Raw genomic sequence first — 14235 nt, 5'->3', positions numbered from 1 at the left:
TATCTTCCATGCAGCAATATTGAAAGACTTCTAATCATTTCTAATTCTTTTTGTGGGAGGTTGTAAAGGTGGTGGGGCTGGGGTTCAGTTAAAGATGATACTGGGAGAATTGGATTATCTGGATCCCCTGCAGTTCCCTTCAGACCTGGGTATATGACTGAAGCTGCAAGGTTGCTATTATGGATAATGTTTGGTGGGAATCTGGATAGGAGGATATTTAAGTCTTCTGGTCCTGCTAGACTTCTCTACAGCATTTAATATCATCAACCATGGTATCCTTCTGAACTGCCAGAAGGGTTGGGAGTTGGAGTAGTGTGTTACATGTGTTACACTGCCTCCAGCATTTATGAGTAACTATGTCCAGTATGGTTGATGGGTGATGAGGTCAAGCCCCTGACTTCTCCTATGTGCCTCTGTCAGCCCTTCAGGATAGACAAGACTAGGACACCAGAGTTATTAATGCTAATACTACTTTTATTATAAAGTTACAGTAACAGAACATTGCAAGTCTCAATGCACACACACACACACCCCCCGCTTTATCTTCATGAGAACTAGGGAGAGTCATGTCTGAGATGCTTACTCAAATTACATTTCTTTTATCTGTCTTTCCCATTAGTCACATAAAAGGTGCCTTGGTTGCACCTTTTCCTCCTATTCCTCAAGGTTTCTCCTACTCCCATTACATCCTCAGGGCTCAGCCCTCTCTCCCATTTTGCTTCATATCTATATGAAACCATTGGGAGAGATCATGTATCAGTTCAAGATAACAGATTATCAATGATTACATCAGCTATGTACCTTTACCTCAGCAAAGTAAGAGATGTGACTGAACAGCTTACCCAGTACCTAAAGGCCATGAGCAAATGGGTGGTACACAACATGGGGCCGGGTTATGTTAGGGACCACCTCTTCCTGGTTATATGTGCCCATCCCATCAGATCTGGTAGAGAAGGCATGCTACAAGCCCCGTCTGCTAGGGGACTACACTTAGCGGGTCCCTTCTCTGCTGTGGTGGCTGCCTTATGGAACATTCTCCCCCTGAAGTGAGGTTATCTCCATCCCTGTTAATGTTCTGAAAGTCTCTCAAGACCTGGCTATGTCATTCAGGCCTGGGGGTCCCAGGGGACCAGCAAAACTTTGAGATGGCTCCATGGTTAACATTCACTCTCTCCTGTGCCTTGTGGGTTTTTACATTTTAATAGTAACTTTTTAATATATATTTATTGTTTTAGTTAATTGTTGTATGCTGCCCAGAGTCACTTTTTGCGAGATGGGCAGTTATATAAAATTGATAAATAAAACAAGCTGATATAAAATCCCAGCAAGACAGAGTGGTTGTTTATACAGACATCATGTGGATCTAGGCTAGTTCCAACTTTGATTCAAAATACTCCCAAGGAGAAGCAAGTTCTGGGGGTTGTCCTGGACTCCAGCTTCCACTTGAGCAGCAGGTAGAAGCTGTGGCCAGGAGAACTTTTGCCCAGCTTCAACTAGTCAACCAGATGTAGCTGTTCCTGGAGCAATATGCTCTGGTGACATTCACTCATGCCTTCATCACATATTTGGATTACTGTGATGCATTTTACTCTGAAGGCTACTTGAATACTATAATTGGTTCAAAATAAAGCTGCCCTCTTGCTAATAGGCCAAATCTGGTTTACCAAAAACACCACCTATATTTCCATGTATTGCCAATAGATTTCTAGTTACAATTTAAAACCCTTTAGGGCTTGGATTATCTGCAAGACTGTCTTCTCCACCCTGTGTGTTCTAATCATGCTTCTGATTCCCTCCCCTTGGGAAGTTGAAAGGAGGAAGCACTGAAGCAGGCCTTTCCTCATGACCTCCCTAGCCTTAAGAACACTCTTCCCCAGCCTAGGCTGAGGATTGCTCTCTCCCTATTCTTCAGAAAAAGAGGTTAGGACCACTGTCTTCCATTGGGCTTTCGGAAAAGAAACATTGTCCATCCAGAATGAGTGAAAAACATGGAACTTATTTTGGTTTAAACATCTTCGCCCTTATTACTGGTAGTTAAAAGAAAGGATGTAGCTAAAATAGTTGAGCTAACCTAAGTATATTTCTGGAAAGCCCTACTGGAGTAACCTTTGAGAAGGTTTATTTCTTACCTTTGCATCTAAGCTTTGTCCAAGGTCAGAAATTAGGGAATAGCAAAATTCACAGCTCTATCAGGAAGACAAGGAATGGGACTCTGATTTTCAAAACGTCCTATTTGTTAGTACTATATTTGGAGTAACTGTCCTGGGTCCCCTTCTAAACACAACACAGTCCCAAAAGCCTGACTGTCCAGATTCAAAATGTTTTTCAGGATCATCATTCAGAAGGAACTCCACACAGAGCAATCACATATATTCTTAAATCCTCTTCATCACATTCATGGTTTAAAGTCTATTTCAGAAGTTTCTAAATAACTTGACTCACTCTTTCTCTTTTGGGGATCATAATCTAGATAGCTGAAATTAAAACTTTTGTATAAATTCCTCAGTGTTTCACAGCTGAACCTATTGTATTACTCCCTCGGTACCAAACTTGTAATGTTGAGATTTGTCTCCATGCACAGCTAAACTCCACTAGGAATTATGTAGTATTCATCTACTGAAAAGCAATAATCAGCATATTAGGTGCATTGCATAACAAACAAAATCCTGCTTCCAGATTTATCTTATTTTATTTATGTTTGTTTTATAAGGCAACCCAGCTGAAACAACATGATTCTGGGTGGTGTACAGTATGAAAACAAATAATAAACAAGAACAACAAAAACCCAAACCATCAAACATTGAAACATGTACAATACATAAATATAAAATTCAAAACATGAAATATCTGTTTCTGTTGTACTTTTTTTTTTCCTGTCCAAAAACTTTCTTTAAAGGAAAACATCCAGAGGGCTGACATTAACATTGTGATAAAGTTCAGATTTCATATTGTACAATTTCCTGAATTTGAGAAAGTAACGTATCACTGTTTATAAGTTGCTGCGACTATTTCCTCAAATAAATAATATATTCAAAGGAGTCTTCAGACATGAGTATTGAGTTTATTTCCTACTACTCATATCTATGGTAGTAGGAGTCCAAAAGAAATGCAGGCATCACATTGGCATATGCATAGATGCTCCAGCAAAGGATTACAGTCCTTATGACAATATGTTTCACATGTCTTAGTTTTGCTGACATGACTCTAATTAGCTTAGCTACTTCCCTGTTGCCAAGGTGACTAATGGGAAAGAAAGTTCCTGTATTCTTTCAAAAGAGATTTGGAGAGTGTTGTGGTGTAACAATTTTTACATGGCTTTTGATTTTCAGCTAGATAGATACTGATAAATAGCAAAATCCTGCAAAGAATAGAAATTCAGTTGTTAAAATGTCCAACCACTTTGCATTCCAATAAAGGATATGGTTCAGATATTGTCACTTAGGTACTACCAGAATAAGACAGGTGTGAAATGAGAGAGCCTTTAGAGAAGGGAATCTAACTCATTGACCAAATTAATTCACCATCAAATTGCATCCAGCTTGGAGAAGAACAACTTAGCTCCTCCCTACTCTTCTCTTCTGCCCATGAGGCAGCATCTTCACAGTACATATCTATCAACTGGCTCACACAAGAGCCCTAAAACCCAAATGCCAATCGTCCAGGCATATTTATTCCCTTATGATAAACCTCAGACATCACTCTTTAAATAGGAAACTGTATGCCAGGAATCTAACACAGAGGGGTAGGCAGAAAGCAAGAGGGGCTTTAAGGAGAACAACCAAGCTACAGAAGAAGATGCCACTTTATTCCATCGTGCCTCATTTTGGAAAAACTCCAGGGCTTGCTATCTGATACAGTCCATTTTCCAGATTACGTAAAACTAGGATAGGCACTATTCTTTTTGCTGCACTAAAGATAACAGAGGACTAGGTCAACGACAGTGTTGGGAAGGGTTGTTGGAACCCTGTGGCAAAAGAGACACAATAAAGGAACTCCATCCAGTGCCATTCCTAAATAAGAATCAGACTTATATCTGCTAGGTAAACTTTGTGAATTATTTCCACTAATTATTTCCACTAATGTACTCAAAAAGTTTGGATACAAGCTCTATTCTGGTGTTAATTTTCATTATTTTGGGAAGGCTAGTTTGTAATTTCTGCAGAATAAGCAACAGAAGTGGACTTGCACCAGAACAGGTTGCTTATCTGCTTCCCAGCCACATACTCTGCGGTTGTTGACAGCTGCTACTGTATTTAATAAGAGAGGGGAAAAAAACCTGTTCCTTGGACTGCCTTGATCTTATTAGCAAATAAGGTTACCCCATCCTCCCCCTGCAATACAAAACAAAGACCATCAAGATGTAAGTTGAGAGAATTTTATAGCAAAATGAAGAATGAGCAAGTGGCAACCTCCAATAAGCTTTTGAAATATATAAGCCATGGCACATTTTATTTATTTAATTTTTCTTTAAATGGCATATATGCAATGGGGCAGGGTAGAATGTCCCCCAGAATTACAGAAACAATTTTGGCTATACAAGTTGGTGGGAAGAGAGTACAACCAATGGTTTAGGGGGAGGGGAGAGCTTGTAGGGGGACTAAACCAAGGGGCTAAACAAGAGTAGGATAATATATGTCCTACTCTCTTTTAGCATAACTCCCAGAACACAAATTAAATGCTTTTCAAGCAATGGGATATTTCCAATGAACCAACCTTGAAGAGTACGGCTGGGTAAAATTTAGTAGCTAACAGGTTTCTTTTTACATTTGGTTGATGAAGCATGTGTAGATTTATTTCCACCATGCCAGAATATTTCTATGCTTTTTGCTTTCAGTATCAATAAATAATAAGTTAAGCATGTTAGAAATGTATGGGTGGTGATTAAATACTGGAAATAAAATGAGGCTTTTGCAAGGTAAATCAGACTGAACTGCACTGGGAATAAAGTCAGAGATCGCCTAACTCAAGGCATAGAGTAATTGTTCCTAAGAGCAACAGGCAAGATTATTACATGCCTGTACAAAATTTGAATCCTACTATGGAAAGAGTTCAGACACATTATATGAATGAAGGCTCTAATGCTGGGAAACCTGGAAGGTAAGAGAAGAGGATGACCAGAGCAAGGTGGATGGACTCAGTTACAGTGGTGATGGGTACACCATTGGAAGACCTGGAAGACCAGGTTAGGGACAGATCATCATGGAGAAAATCTATCTATATAATCACTAAGAATCGACACTGACTGGATGGCACATAATCAGTAATCGATGGGAAGAGTAATGAAGGTTTACAGACCAGTTTAGAAGAGGACCAGTCATGCTAGTTATGACTGGTAAAACAGTGCATGGAGCAAGGATGTTAGTTAAAAGCTATTGTGTATTGAAAGATGGAAGGCATTTATATTATTCCTATATAGGGATGCTCCACATTTCATCCAACCTAAATTCCTGACCACACTTCTGATCCTGAAACAGCATACTGAGTAAAATTGAAGATGGATAGGAATGCACATTTTCTAGAATCTGAGATAATGTCACTAATTTTGTACAACAGTGAAGGCTTTTAAAGACATATTAATTACCACTTGTGCATTATATATTATATTATACAAGAGTTGTAGAGGAAACCCTATAAAAATCTATCCTCAGTGTGAATACAACAGATCTGGATCATCCATTTGTCTAGGTCAATAAAAATGATGACCATGCAGACAAAAAAAGAAAGAAAGAAAAGACAAAGAAAATGGTTGTGTCTGGAAGGAGTATATCATATCCCTGCTGCAACCATTCTATGAAAGTTTACTTGGAAATAAATCCCCCAGAAGGCAAGTTTCAAATTGCAACCTTGGACATAAGGAACAAGGGTACCTTTGATTCAATGCAATCCTCTCTCTCTCTCATGTATCCACACACACACATCATACTCCTGATGTTCCATGCATGTTCCTGTTGTTTCAGTGTTTATTTTTATAAATGTTATACATTTATATCTGAATTTATTGAATTCAGATATCTAATAGGCTCCAAGCTATTCCTGTCGTGTCCTAAATTCTGAGTGTATATTTCACATTACTGTCATATGATCTGGTGGAAGCAACCCTGATATAGAAAACAGCACATTTTAATAACTCATACAATGGAGAATAGCTTTTCAAACTTTGGGGCCTCTAAATATATTGGATCTATGACTCCCAGCTTAAGCTATCCTACCCAGGAATTCTGCAAATTGTAGTTCTATTACATCTGAAGGACATTAGGTTAGAGATGGCTGATGTAGATCTACAGATTTTTATGATGGATTTTTATGATACTATACAGGAACTCCCTAGAGAAGGGTAGAAATAAAAAAAGTCCTCCAAAAATGAATTCAGTCTAAAAAAAAGTGAGCACATATAGGTGAGAGAAGCACATTACGCTTTTCTTACACTGGATGAATTAAAACCTGTCTTAACAAGACCAGTCAATACTGTATTAATACCTATAACTTAAATATTAATGTAAATAGAAAAAAATAAAGAAATCAAATCAATCACCAGCCAGCAGACTTAGCTATTCCATCAGAAATATGTTGAAAAAGGGGTTTCACTCTTTACTCCAGAGCCTCCAGCAAGCAATGGATCTGTTGCAAGGAAAAAGCCCCTGGAGCAGCAGTTTACTTTAAATACACCACTTTACTGCAACACTTAACTAGCAGCAAGAGTAACTGCAGATCACATTGTGATTTAAGTTCAATTTCCAAGTAATTTTATTTAAATATGTATAATTTATTTGCATTAGGGGGGAAGATAGAATACACACTGCAGCAACCATGAAATTTAATGAAAGCATCCATAAAATGAATATACACTTCAGTCCTTATCCAGGAAGCTACAAATCATTGTTTTGCGTTGGTTTTCACTCTTAATAGGTTATTAGAAGAAAGGCAGACTGCCTCAAACCATTCTGAGGCTACATCAATAAGTGTATTATTTGGCTAACTTCTTAGGGTTGATTCACATCCTGGCTTTTGGAACTTAATTTTGAATCTATCATCCCACAAAATAATCTATTCATTTAAAGAAAGAGAGAGGTATATATTATACTTAGTTGCAGAATCTTTCAAGATTGGGGGAACTGTGGAGAAGGAGAGAAAATGTTTCATAGAAATCAACATGCGTGCTCTACAACCATTTGTCTGTCTGTCTGTCTGGAAGGAAGGAAGATGTGTTCATAAACTGCTAAAAATCACAATCTTGCACATTAAAGTCCAATTTCAAACATATCTAGGCCATATTATCCAAATATCACTGAAGTCTGATAGCTCCTAATTGTTCAGTAAACTATATTACCGCATAGTCCATTATAGATATGTATAGACCTTAACAGCACATAATAACCTGGGCTGTAAATTACCATTTAACTAGCCGGATGGGTTTCTTTCCTTCATTCTACAGGAATGAATTCACATGGCCTTTCCTCTATGCTCAAAGAACAGAGCATACAGTTCTCTTAGTCTTTGGATCACAGTGGCCTCAGGACATTAATGGATAGATTTTATTTATCCTCCAGAATATAATAAAGAACAGAGAGCAATAAAATCTGCTATTGCACACCCAAGTCTTAAGTAAGACCTTGTAAACGTAAGTAACAGCACATACCTTTTGAGATCCCAGCTGGATAGGTTCAGAGTAATCAGCATGAACTTACCTCTTCTGCTTCCATAGGAGGCAGCATGCCACAACAAACACTTCTGAATTGTAAGTATGAAGAACCATCACTTTGAAAAAGTCATCATAAGAAGAGGGTGGCTTCCAGAAGTTTTTCCTTCTAAAACTTTATTTATATTTTCATTCCCTTTAACTTCTTTGTAAATCAGGCACACTTGCAATTTTCCTACATGGTTCTTGCATACACGACACATGTCATTATGCACATTTTAAACAATGGAAGTATTCCTTTTAATCACCTTTTTAATTTCAGCCTATTCTCTGTATATCATTTCTACCCATTTATTCCTGAACATTAAGGAAAATCTCACACTAAGCTCAGAGGCTGGCTTGCTGAAACCTGGAAGTTAATTTGATTTATAAGTGGCCAGGTAAAATGGGTGCAACAACATGGACCATTTCATTAACTGCCAGAAAGAACACAAAACAACTTATCTCATTAGAGTTCTCCAATGCAGATGACTTAAATGCAACTTTATAAGTGTAGCTTTGTATTACTTCTACACTGATTGTCTATCATGTAGCCTTTTTAAAAAATGAGAGAAAAGCATGCATATTACAAAGGCATTAGTGGACTATTAAGTCCCAGAAAATAAATCATATATTAAGTGGGCTCTAATATATTAAAGAATTCTAAGGAAAGAAGCAGCAGATATACAGTATGCCATGAGCTCAGTCAATAAACACATACAGAACAGTTTCCCATTTTTACATTAATTTCTTGCAATGAAATTACTTTAACACTGTAACTTTTTCCAGCTATGTTTATCTAAAAGCTAAAACTTTCTTTGGCATCTCATTTCATGAACATCTATAGTCAAGTGAAATAATTTTCATATTGAAAGGTTATGGAAATGTTTCCTTATACTGCTATTTAGATATGTTTTCATCTGGACCTATTGAAGCTACTAATTTCAATTACTGAAAAAGCAGAAAATGTTTGTAACCTTTCCTTTAACACAAGCCCTATCTTGCAAGCAGAACTACGCATGGAATTCTTGACCCTCTTTTTGTCACACATTTCTTTCTTCAAATGAAAACAGTAAGATAGGAAGGAATACTTAACCTTTCCAATGTCTGATATTTTTTTCTTAGTAAACCTCACCTCTGACAGTAACTTTTAAAGCCCCAATGGTCAAGGGCTGGATTATCTGAGAAACCACTTCTCTACTGCCAATTTATATAGTCCTTAATATCTACAGGAGAGGTCCGTGTTTGTATTCAGTACCCAAGCCTTTCCTTGTGTGGTTCCTACTGCCTCTGCATTGAGAAAAATCTCAAAACTTGTTTCCTTTTCATCAGGCTTCTAATATTATTTTTAATTTATGATTTTAAACTTTTTAAATTCTGTATTTGCTAGCTGTCTTGAGAATTCACTTGACTACTAGCAGGAATGTAAAAACTGAATAAATAAGAGTAAAATGTATAATAAGCTTCATTTCCTTACGTATTTTCTTAGTGTTTCATACTTGAAATCAAGTTAGAACAGCATCAAACTATTTTCTGGGTGGTGAGAAAAGCCCATCTGGAACTTGAAACAGCTGTTATAAATTCAAAACATGGGGTTTCAAGCTCAAAAGAGATTTTCTATGATCTTAGATCCCATCCTTCTGTATGGAGAACCTAGGAACTTCTCTATGCACAGACCTTTTTCAACATATGGTTTTCCAACTTGAACAATAATATGTAGACTTGAAAAGTTGCTCAGGCATAGTGCTCCAAATCACGATACAACTTGAGGATAAATATATGTTATATTATCATTCTACATTTCCAGCAATAGAGAAAACCTGCTTTCTCTTTACACACCCAGCATGGCCCACTTCCCAAGTAAAATTTTGATTTAGTGCATCACCTTTTCTGGTAAACTTTTGCTTGAAAAACATATGATTGTGGGGAAGAATTTAGCTTTTAATGCAGACAATGTATTAATGTATTTTGTGGAACCAATAAAGCTTCCAGACTTCCATCTGAAAACTTTTCAATTTAGAAAAGGTTATACATGAATATGACGATTATAAAAACTTCTAAGAAGTGAATGTACTTCTTAGCAAAGCTCTTGTTATTGTCTAGCACACACAGTTCCATCTGGCTGCTATAAAAAGAACATCAATACCTTTTTTGAAATTGTCTTTGAATATGAAAACAGAATGCACTCATACACTTTCATATTGAATCAAAGGGAAAAAAATCCTCCTTCCTCTTATGTAATCCAGCTTCTTAAGCAGGGAACTCCAACATTAGAATTCATACAAGCTATCAGACCATGCACCAAATGGTTCTCAGGCCCTTGTAAAAAATTCAGTTTTTAAAAAGGTGGTACTCACGGTCATTGCACTGATTTCCAGAATATGATGTCATGGAACAATCACAAGTGAAGCCTTCCCACTGCTGAATGCAGATGCCTTGGTTGGCACAGGAATCTTCTTGACAGGTAGTACTTGGTCCTGAAATGGGATAGCAAGGAAAGCATGAAAGAAAGAGTAACTATTGGGAAAGAGGCACAATAATGGATTATGAATTGTCATCTTCATGCAACCTCCTGCCCCCTCCCCAAAAAAAGAAATAATATGCTTTTCCATTTCATGGAACATGCAACAGAAATTCACATAAAGACATGGAGAATTAAACACTCAGCAACAAACAGGTAACTTGTACACAGCAGAAGGAAGGTATGAAAAGTAAGCATATTCCCTCTTAGGCAGGCTCAGGAAAAACATGTTTACAATAAATACTGTTTCCTCCAAAAAATGCTAAGACTTGTCACAGCCCTCCAATTCTCAGTTAAACAATTTGATTAATTATCTGTTTTCCTGTACTTTTTTTTTCATAAACAGTGGGATGAAGCGTTATTTGCATCCTGCAGATTTATCTCCTAGGGAATTTGGAAGAAAGATGGATTGACAATCCATTTGTCTAGCAAATCTCACTTCATCCAAAGACTTTTCTGCTGGTATTTGGAAAAAAAATGTTAATAGGATCTGGTGAAATATCAGCTCTTCTTTGATTTGTTCCTTTGCATGTACCACTTGCCCCCTAATATTAATCTAAGCACCTCTTTTCCACCATAGATGAGAATTTTAGATCTGTACTGATAATTGTGCTCTATAAGACCTCTGTGAGAAAAAAAGGTGAAAGGTCCCCTGTGCAAGCACCGAGTCATGTCTGACCCTTTGGGGGGATGCCACTTTTGCGATGTTTTCTTGGCAGACTATAGCGGGGTGGTTTGCCATTGCTTTCCCCAGTCATCACCTTCCCCAGCAAGCTGGGTACCCATTTTACTGACCTCGGAAGGACAGAAGGCTGAGTTGACCTGAGCCAACTACCTGAGAATCCAGCTTCCGCTAGGATTGAACTCGGGTCCTGGGGAGAGTTTTGGTTGCAATACCGCCACCTACCACTCTGTACCACATGAGGCTTGATCTTCTTCTCTTAGGAAATACTAAATACTGCTTTCTTTTTTGGAATGATTTCCAAATGGATCCTCCTTAATATTTTCACTTATATAATCCTTCATTCTCTTTCCTTCTGATTTACAAAAGATCCTCCTTAACAGGCTCTGAATCTGGGCATTTAACTTTGTGGCTGATACTGCAGAAAGTGAATTGCTGCATTCAGCCTAGGTTAAATGGGTCTTCTTAAAGCTTAATATAAGTAATTAATAATTTCAAGTGTTTTAAAGGAGAATTGGGTATGAACAAAAAAGGTAAGTTGGCTTAATTACATCTGAATTGTAAGTCACATCACAGAATATCTGGGGACCTCTAAAGTTTATCCACCGGCACTTTATTTCAGGAAGTGGGTCCATGGTTTAATATAATCACTGTAACTAGATCTATCTTTACTTACTGATTCAGGAGTAGAATGAGCAGCTAAATGAGCTAGATGCTCCTATATTAAATCTAATTATTTAGAGAACATTCTGAGCTTGTTATCTCTGGTTTGGATAGCACTTAGTTCTTCGTGGAAACAAGACTACATATTGCAAAATTCCTTAATATCAGGTTCAAGAGTAGGGATGAGTAATATGTAGCCTTCCAGATATTTTTAGGCTGTAACTTTCACTATCCATCATAATGCTTGCTAAGGCAAATAGGAGTCCAATGGCGGACTAGTAAAAGATGAACGGAAAGATGCTTTCACCTATGTAGCTGCTTATGAGCTTCCAAGAGTTACCTGGTTTAGAATATTAGACTAGATAAGTCACTGGTCCGACCCATCATGGTATGTATACAGTCTCATGTTCTACAAGGAAACTTATTTCTCCTATGCTTCATTGTGATTAACTTTTAAAAAATAGTTCTAAGATTTTCTCTCTATTTGGTGACAATGGAGCAAATTATTGTTTTGTAAAATTTCTACCCACACCCCAGTGCAGCATTTTTGCTGAATAACTTTTATGGTTTTGCCAGCAATATTAGCTGTGGCACTCCAAGGGCTGGTTTATACCCTTTATTAAACTACAATCATAAAATGAGGGCATAATACACTGCTGTTATTTGGATATCATGGAAATGTTACATTATATAACATGAAGTTAGCCAAGCTGAGAGATACACTGCTGTATTCATTCTGGGAGGGGAATATGCCAAACTCCTGAAAGTCTAAATCAACTCCCCTTTTAAGCATCTCCCTACAAACCTTCACAAACCTCCAAAGTGCCACCCCATGTTTGCAGCAGGAAGACTGAGGGTGAGTAGTCTTACTATACTTCTGCCTTTAAGTCCCCTCTTCCATGTGTAACTGGGCGGCAAATCTAAATGGGTCCCCTGTTGTGTTAGCGTCCCTCCTTAGCTGGCTGGAAGTTGGAACAAGCCACCCAGACACTTTTTACCACACAGCTGGATAGAAATCTTGGTTTATTTCATGATAGAATGAAATCACTTAAAGCAATTGATTGTCCCCTGTAAACACGAGGGTGTGGACCTTTCTCACGCCCTCTGCTGTCTAAATTGGGTGCTGCTGCTTCCTGATTTTTCACCACTTAATGGGCCCCGTGCTTTGAGTTTCTCATGCTTAGTGTGTGATGGAATGTGACCTTGGGGAACAGAGGGAAGAGATGCTGCCCAGGGAACAATCAGATAAAAGGAAAGGGAGTCCAAGAGAGGGTAATGGTCTAAAGAAGAAACTTAGGAAAGACCTGCCCTGAATACTCAAGCTTTAAATAGGGAGGGTGGGAGATTTGTACTTTCAGACTTGCAAGATTCTGTTAAAGTAGCCTTGCAATAAAGTAGAATTTGTTCATCTAGCCATGTTTCCTGTCTGCTTACCTGGAATGGCTGACATATTGTTAGGCAGCAGGTGCTTAATGACAAAATCAGCATTCCTGCTCTGAGAAACTCCAGCTTCCAATGCATCTCCCATATATTCAGGGGTGTCCACAGCATGTGGTCATTAAAGTCAAGATGGCAGCCATGATGGTGCAATCAAAGTGATAAGACATTAAAAAACAAACAAATTCAATTGCACTGTTGCAAGTGCTAACTTGACTTTTCTTCTTACCACACCCCATGGATAACCCCGCAGATATTTCATGTTTTTGGGGTTTATTCCTGTAAGACACCTGCTTTTAAAGGAACCCTCACATAATTTGAATGAACGAGTCAACTTGGATGTACTTGACAGACTATTGTAGACTATGGAGTCCTTGGTGCTCTCTGAGCCTTGTTGTTTTCTTGCAGCCTTTTCATTGCCAGACTAGGCAACATCTTCAGTGCAAAGAGGGAGTGGGCCTTGCTCTCTGTTTATATACCATGGTTTGTCCAGCTTGTGTTGGTGGGGGTGTTGTTCTCTCCTTGGGAGTTCCTTGATTGGGCTGTTGTTTGCTGCTTGGTTGATTGATTGAGTTAATAGTTCCTTCATTAGGGTATATTGTACTGTTTGATTGTTCATCTGGGGTTAACCTTGTGTTAATCTTTGCATATCTGGGTATTGATTGCTGGCGAGGAGGTGTCCTTGTCTTTTGGCTTTTCCATTGTCTCTTTTGAATGGTATGTAAATGTTGCTTACCTCTGTGTGTCTGTTGATGGCTGCTTTGTCTGAGTGCCAAGCTTCCAGGAATTCTCTGCCTTTTTTGGATTTGGCCTGGTTCAGGATGCTCACAGTTTCCCAGCTGAAACTATGGTTGAGTCTGTCCATGTGTTGTGAGATTAAGGAGTTCTCATTGTGTCTTCTGACTGCTAGTTGGTGTTTGTGGATGCGCTCTGCTAGCCTTCTGCCTGTCTGTCCTACATAGTGGCTGTTACAGTGGCTGTTATAGTGTCAGCTACTGCCCTTACACTGTATGTTGTAGATGACTCCTGTTTTTTCTTCTTGGGCTACTGGGTCTTTTGGGTTACTTAAGATGTTTTGAAGGGTTTTAGTTGATTTATGTGCTACAGTGATGCTATGCCATGGCATGACACATAAACCACCATAGCACATAAACCAACTAAAACTCACAATATACCCTAATTTCACACTGAAGATGTTGCCTAGTCTGGCAATGAAACATCTGCAAGAAAAGAACAAGGCTCAGAGAGTACCAAGGA

The 14235-nt window shown here is 38.2% G+C and overlaps 1 protein-coding gene across 1 annotated transcript in view; it reads right to left on the bottom strand.

The window, feature by feature from the left end:
- The window catches only part of NRXN3 (neurexin 3), a 995103-nt gene that overhangs the window by 752760 nt on the left and 228108 nt on the right, over positions 1–14235 (bottom strand). Inside the window, exon 10 of the mRNA XM_063290181.1 lies at positions 10033–10152. Coding sequence (XP_063146251.1) covers positions 10033–10152 — 120 coding nt within the window. The remainder of the gene's footprint in view (positions 1–10032; positions 10153–14235) is intronic.

Source organism: Candoia aspera, chromosome 1 (genome assembly GCF_035149785.1).
Source record: "Candoia aspera isolate rCanAsp1 chromosome 1, rCanAsp1.hap2, whole genome shotgun sequence".
NCBI lineage: Eukaryota > Metazoa > Chordata > Lepidosauria > Squamata > Boidae > Candoia > Candoia aspera.
The sequence above is the reverse complement of the archived record's forward strand: the minus strand, read 5'-3'. Positions and strand labels throughout refer to the sequence as shown.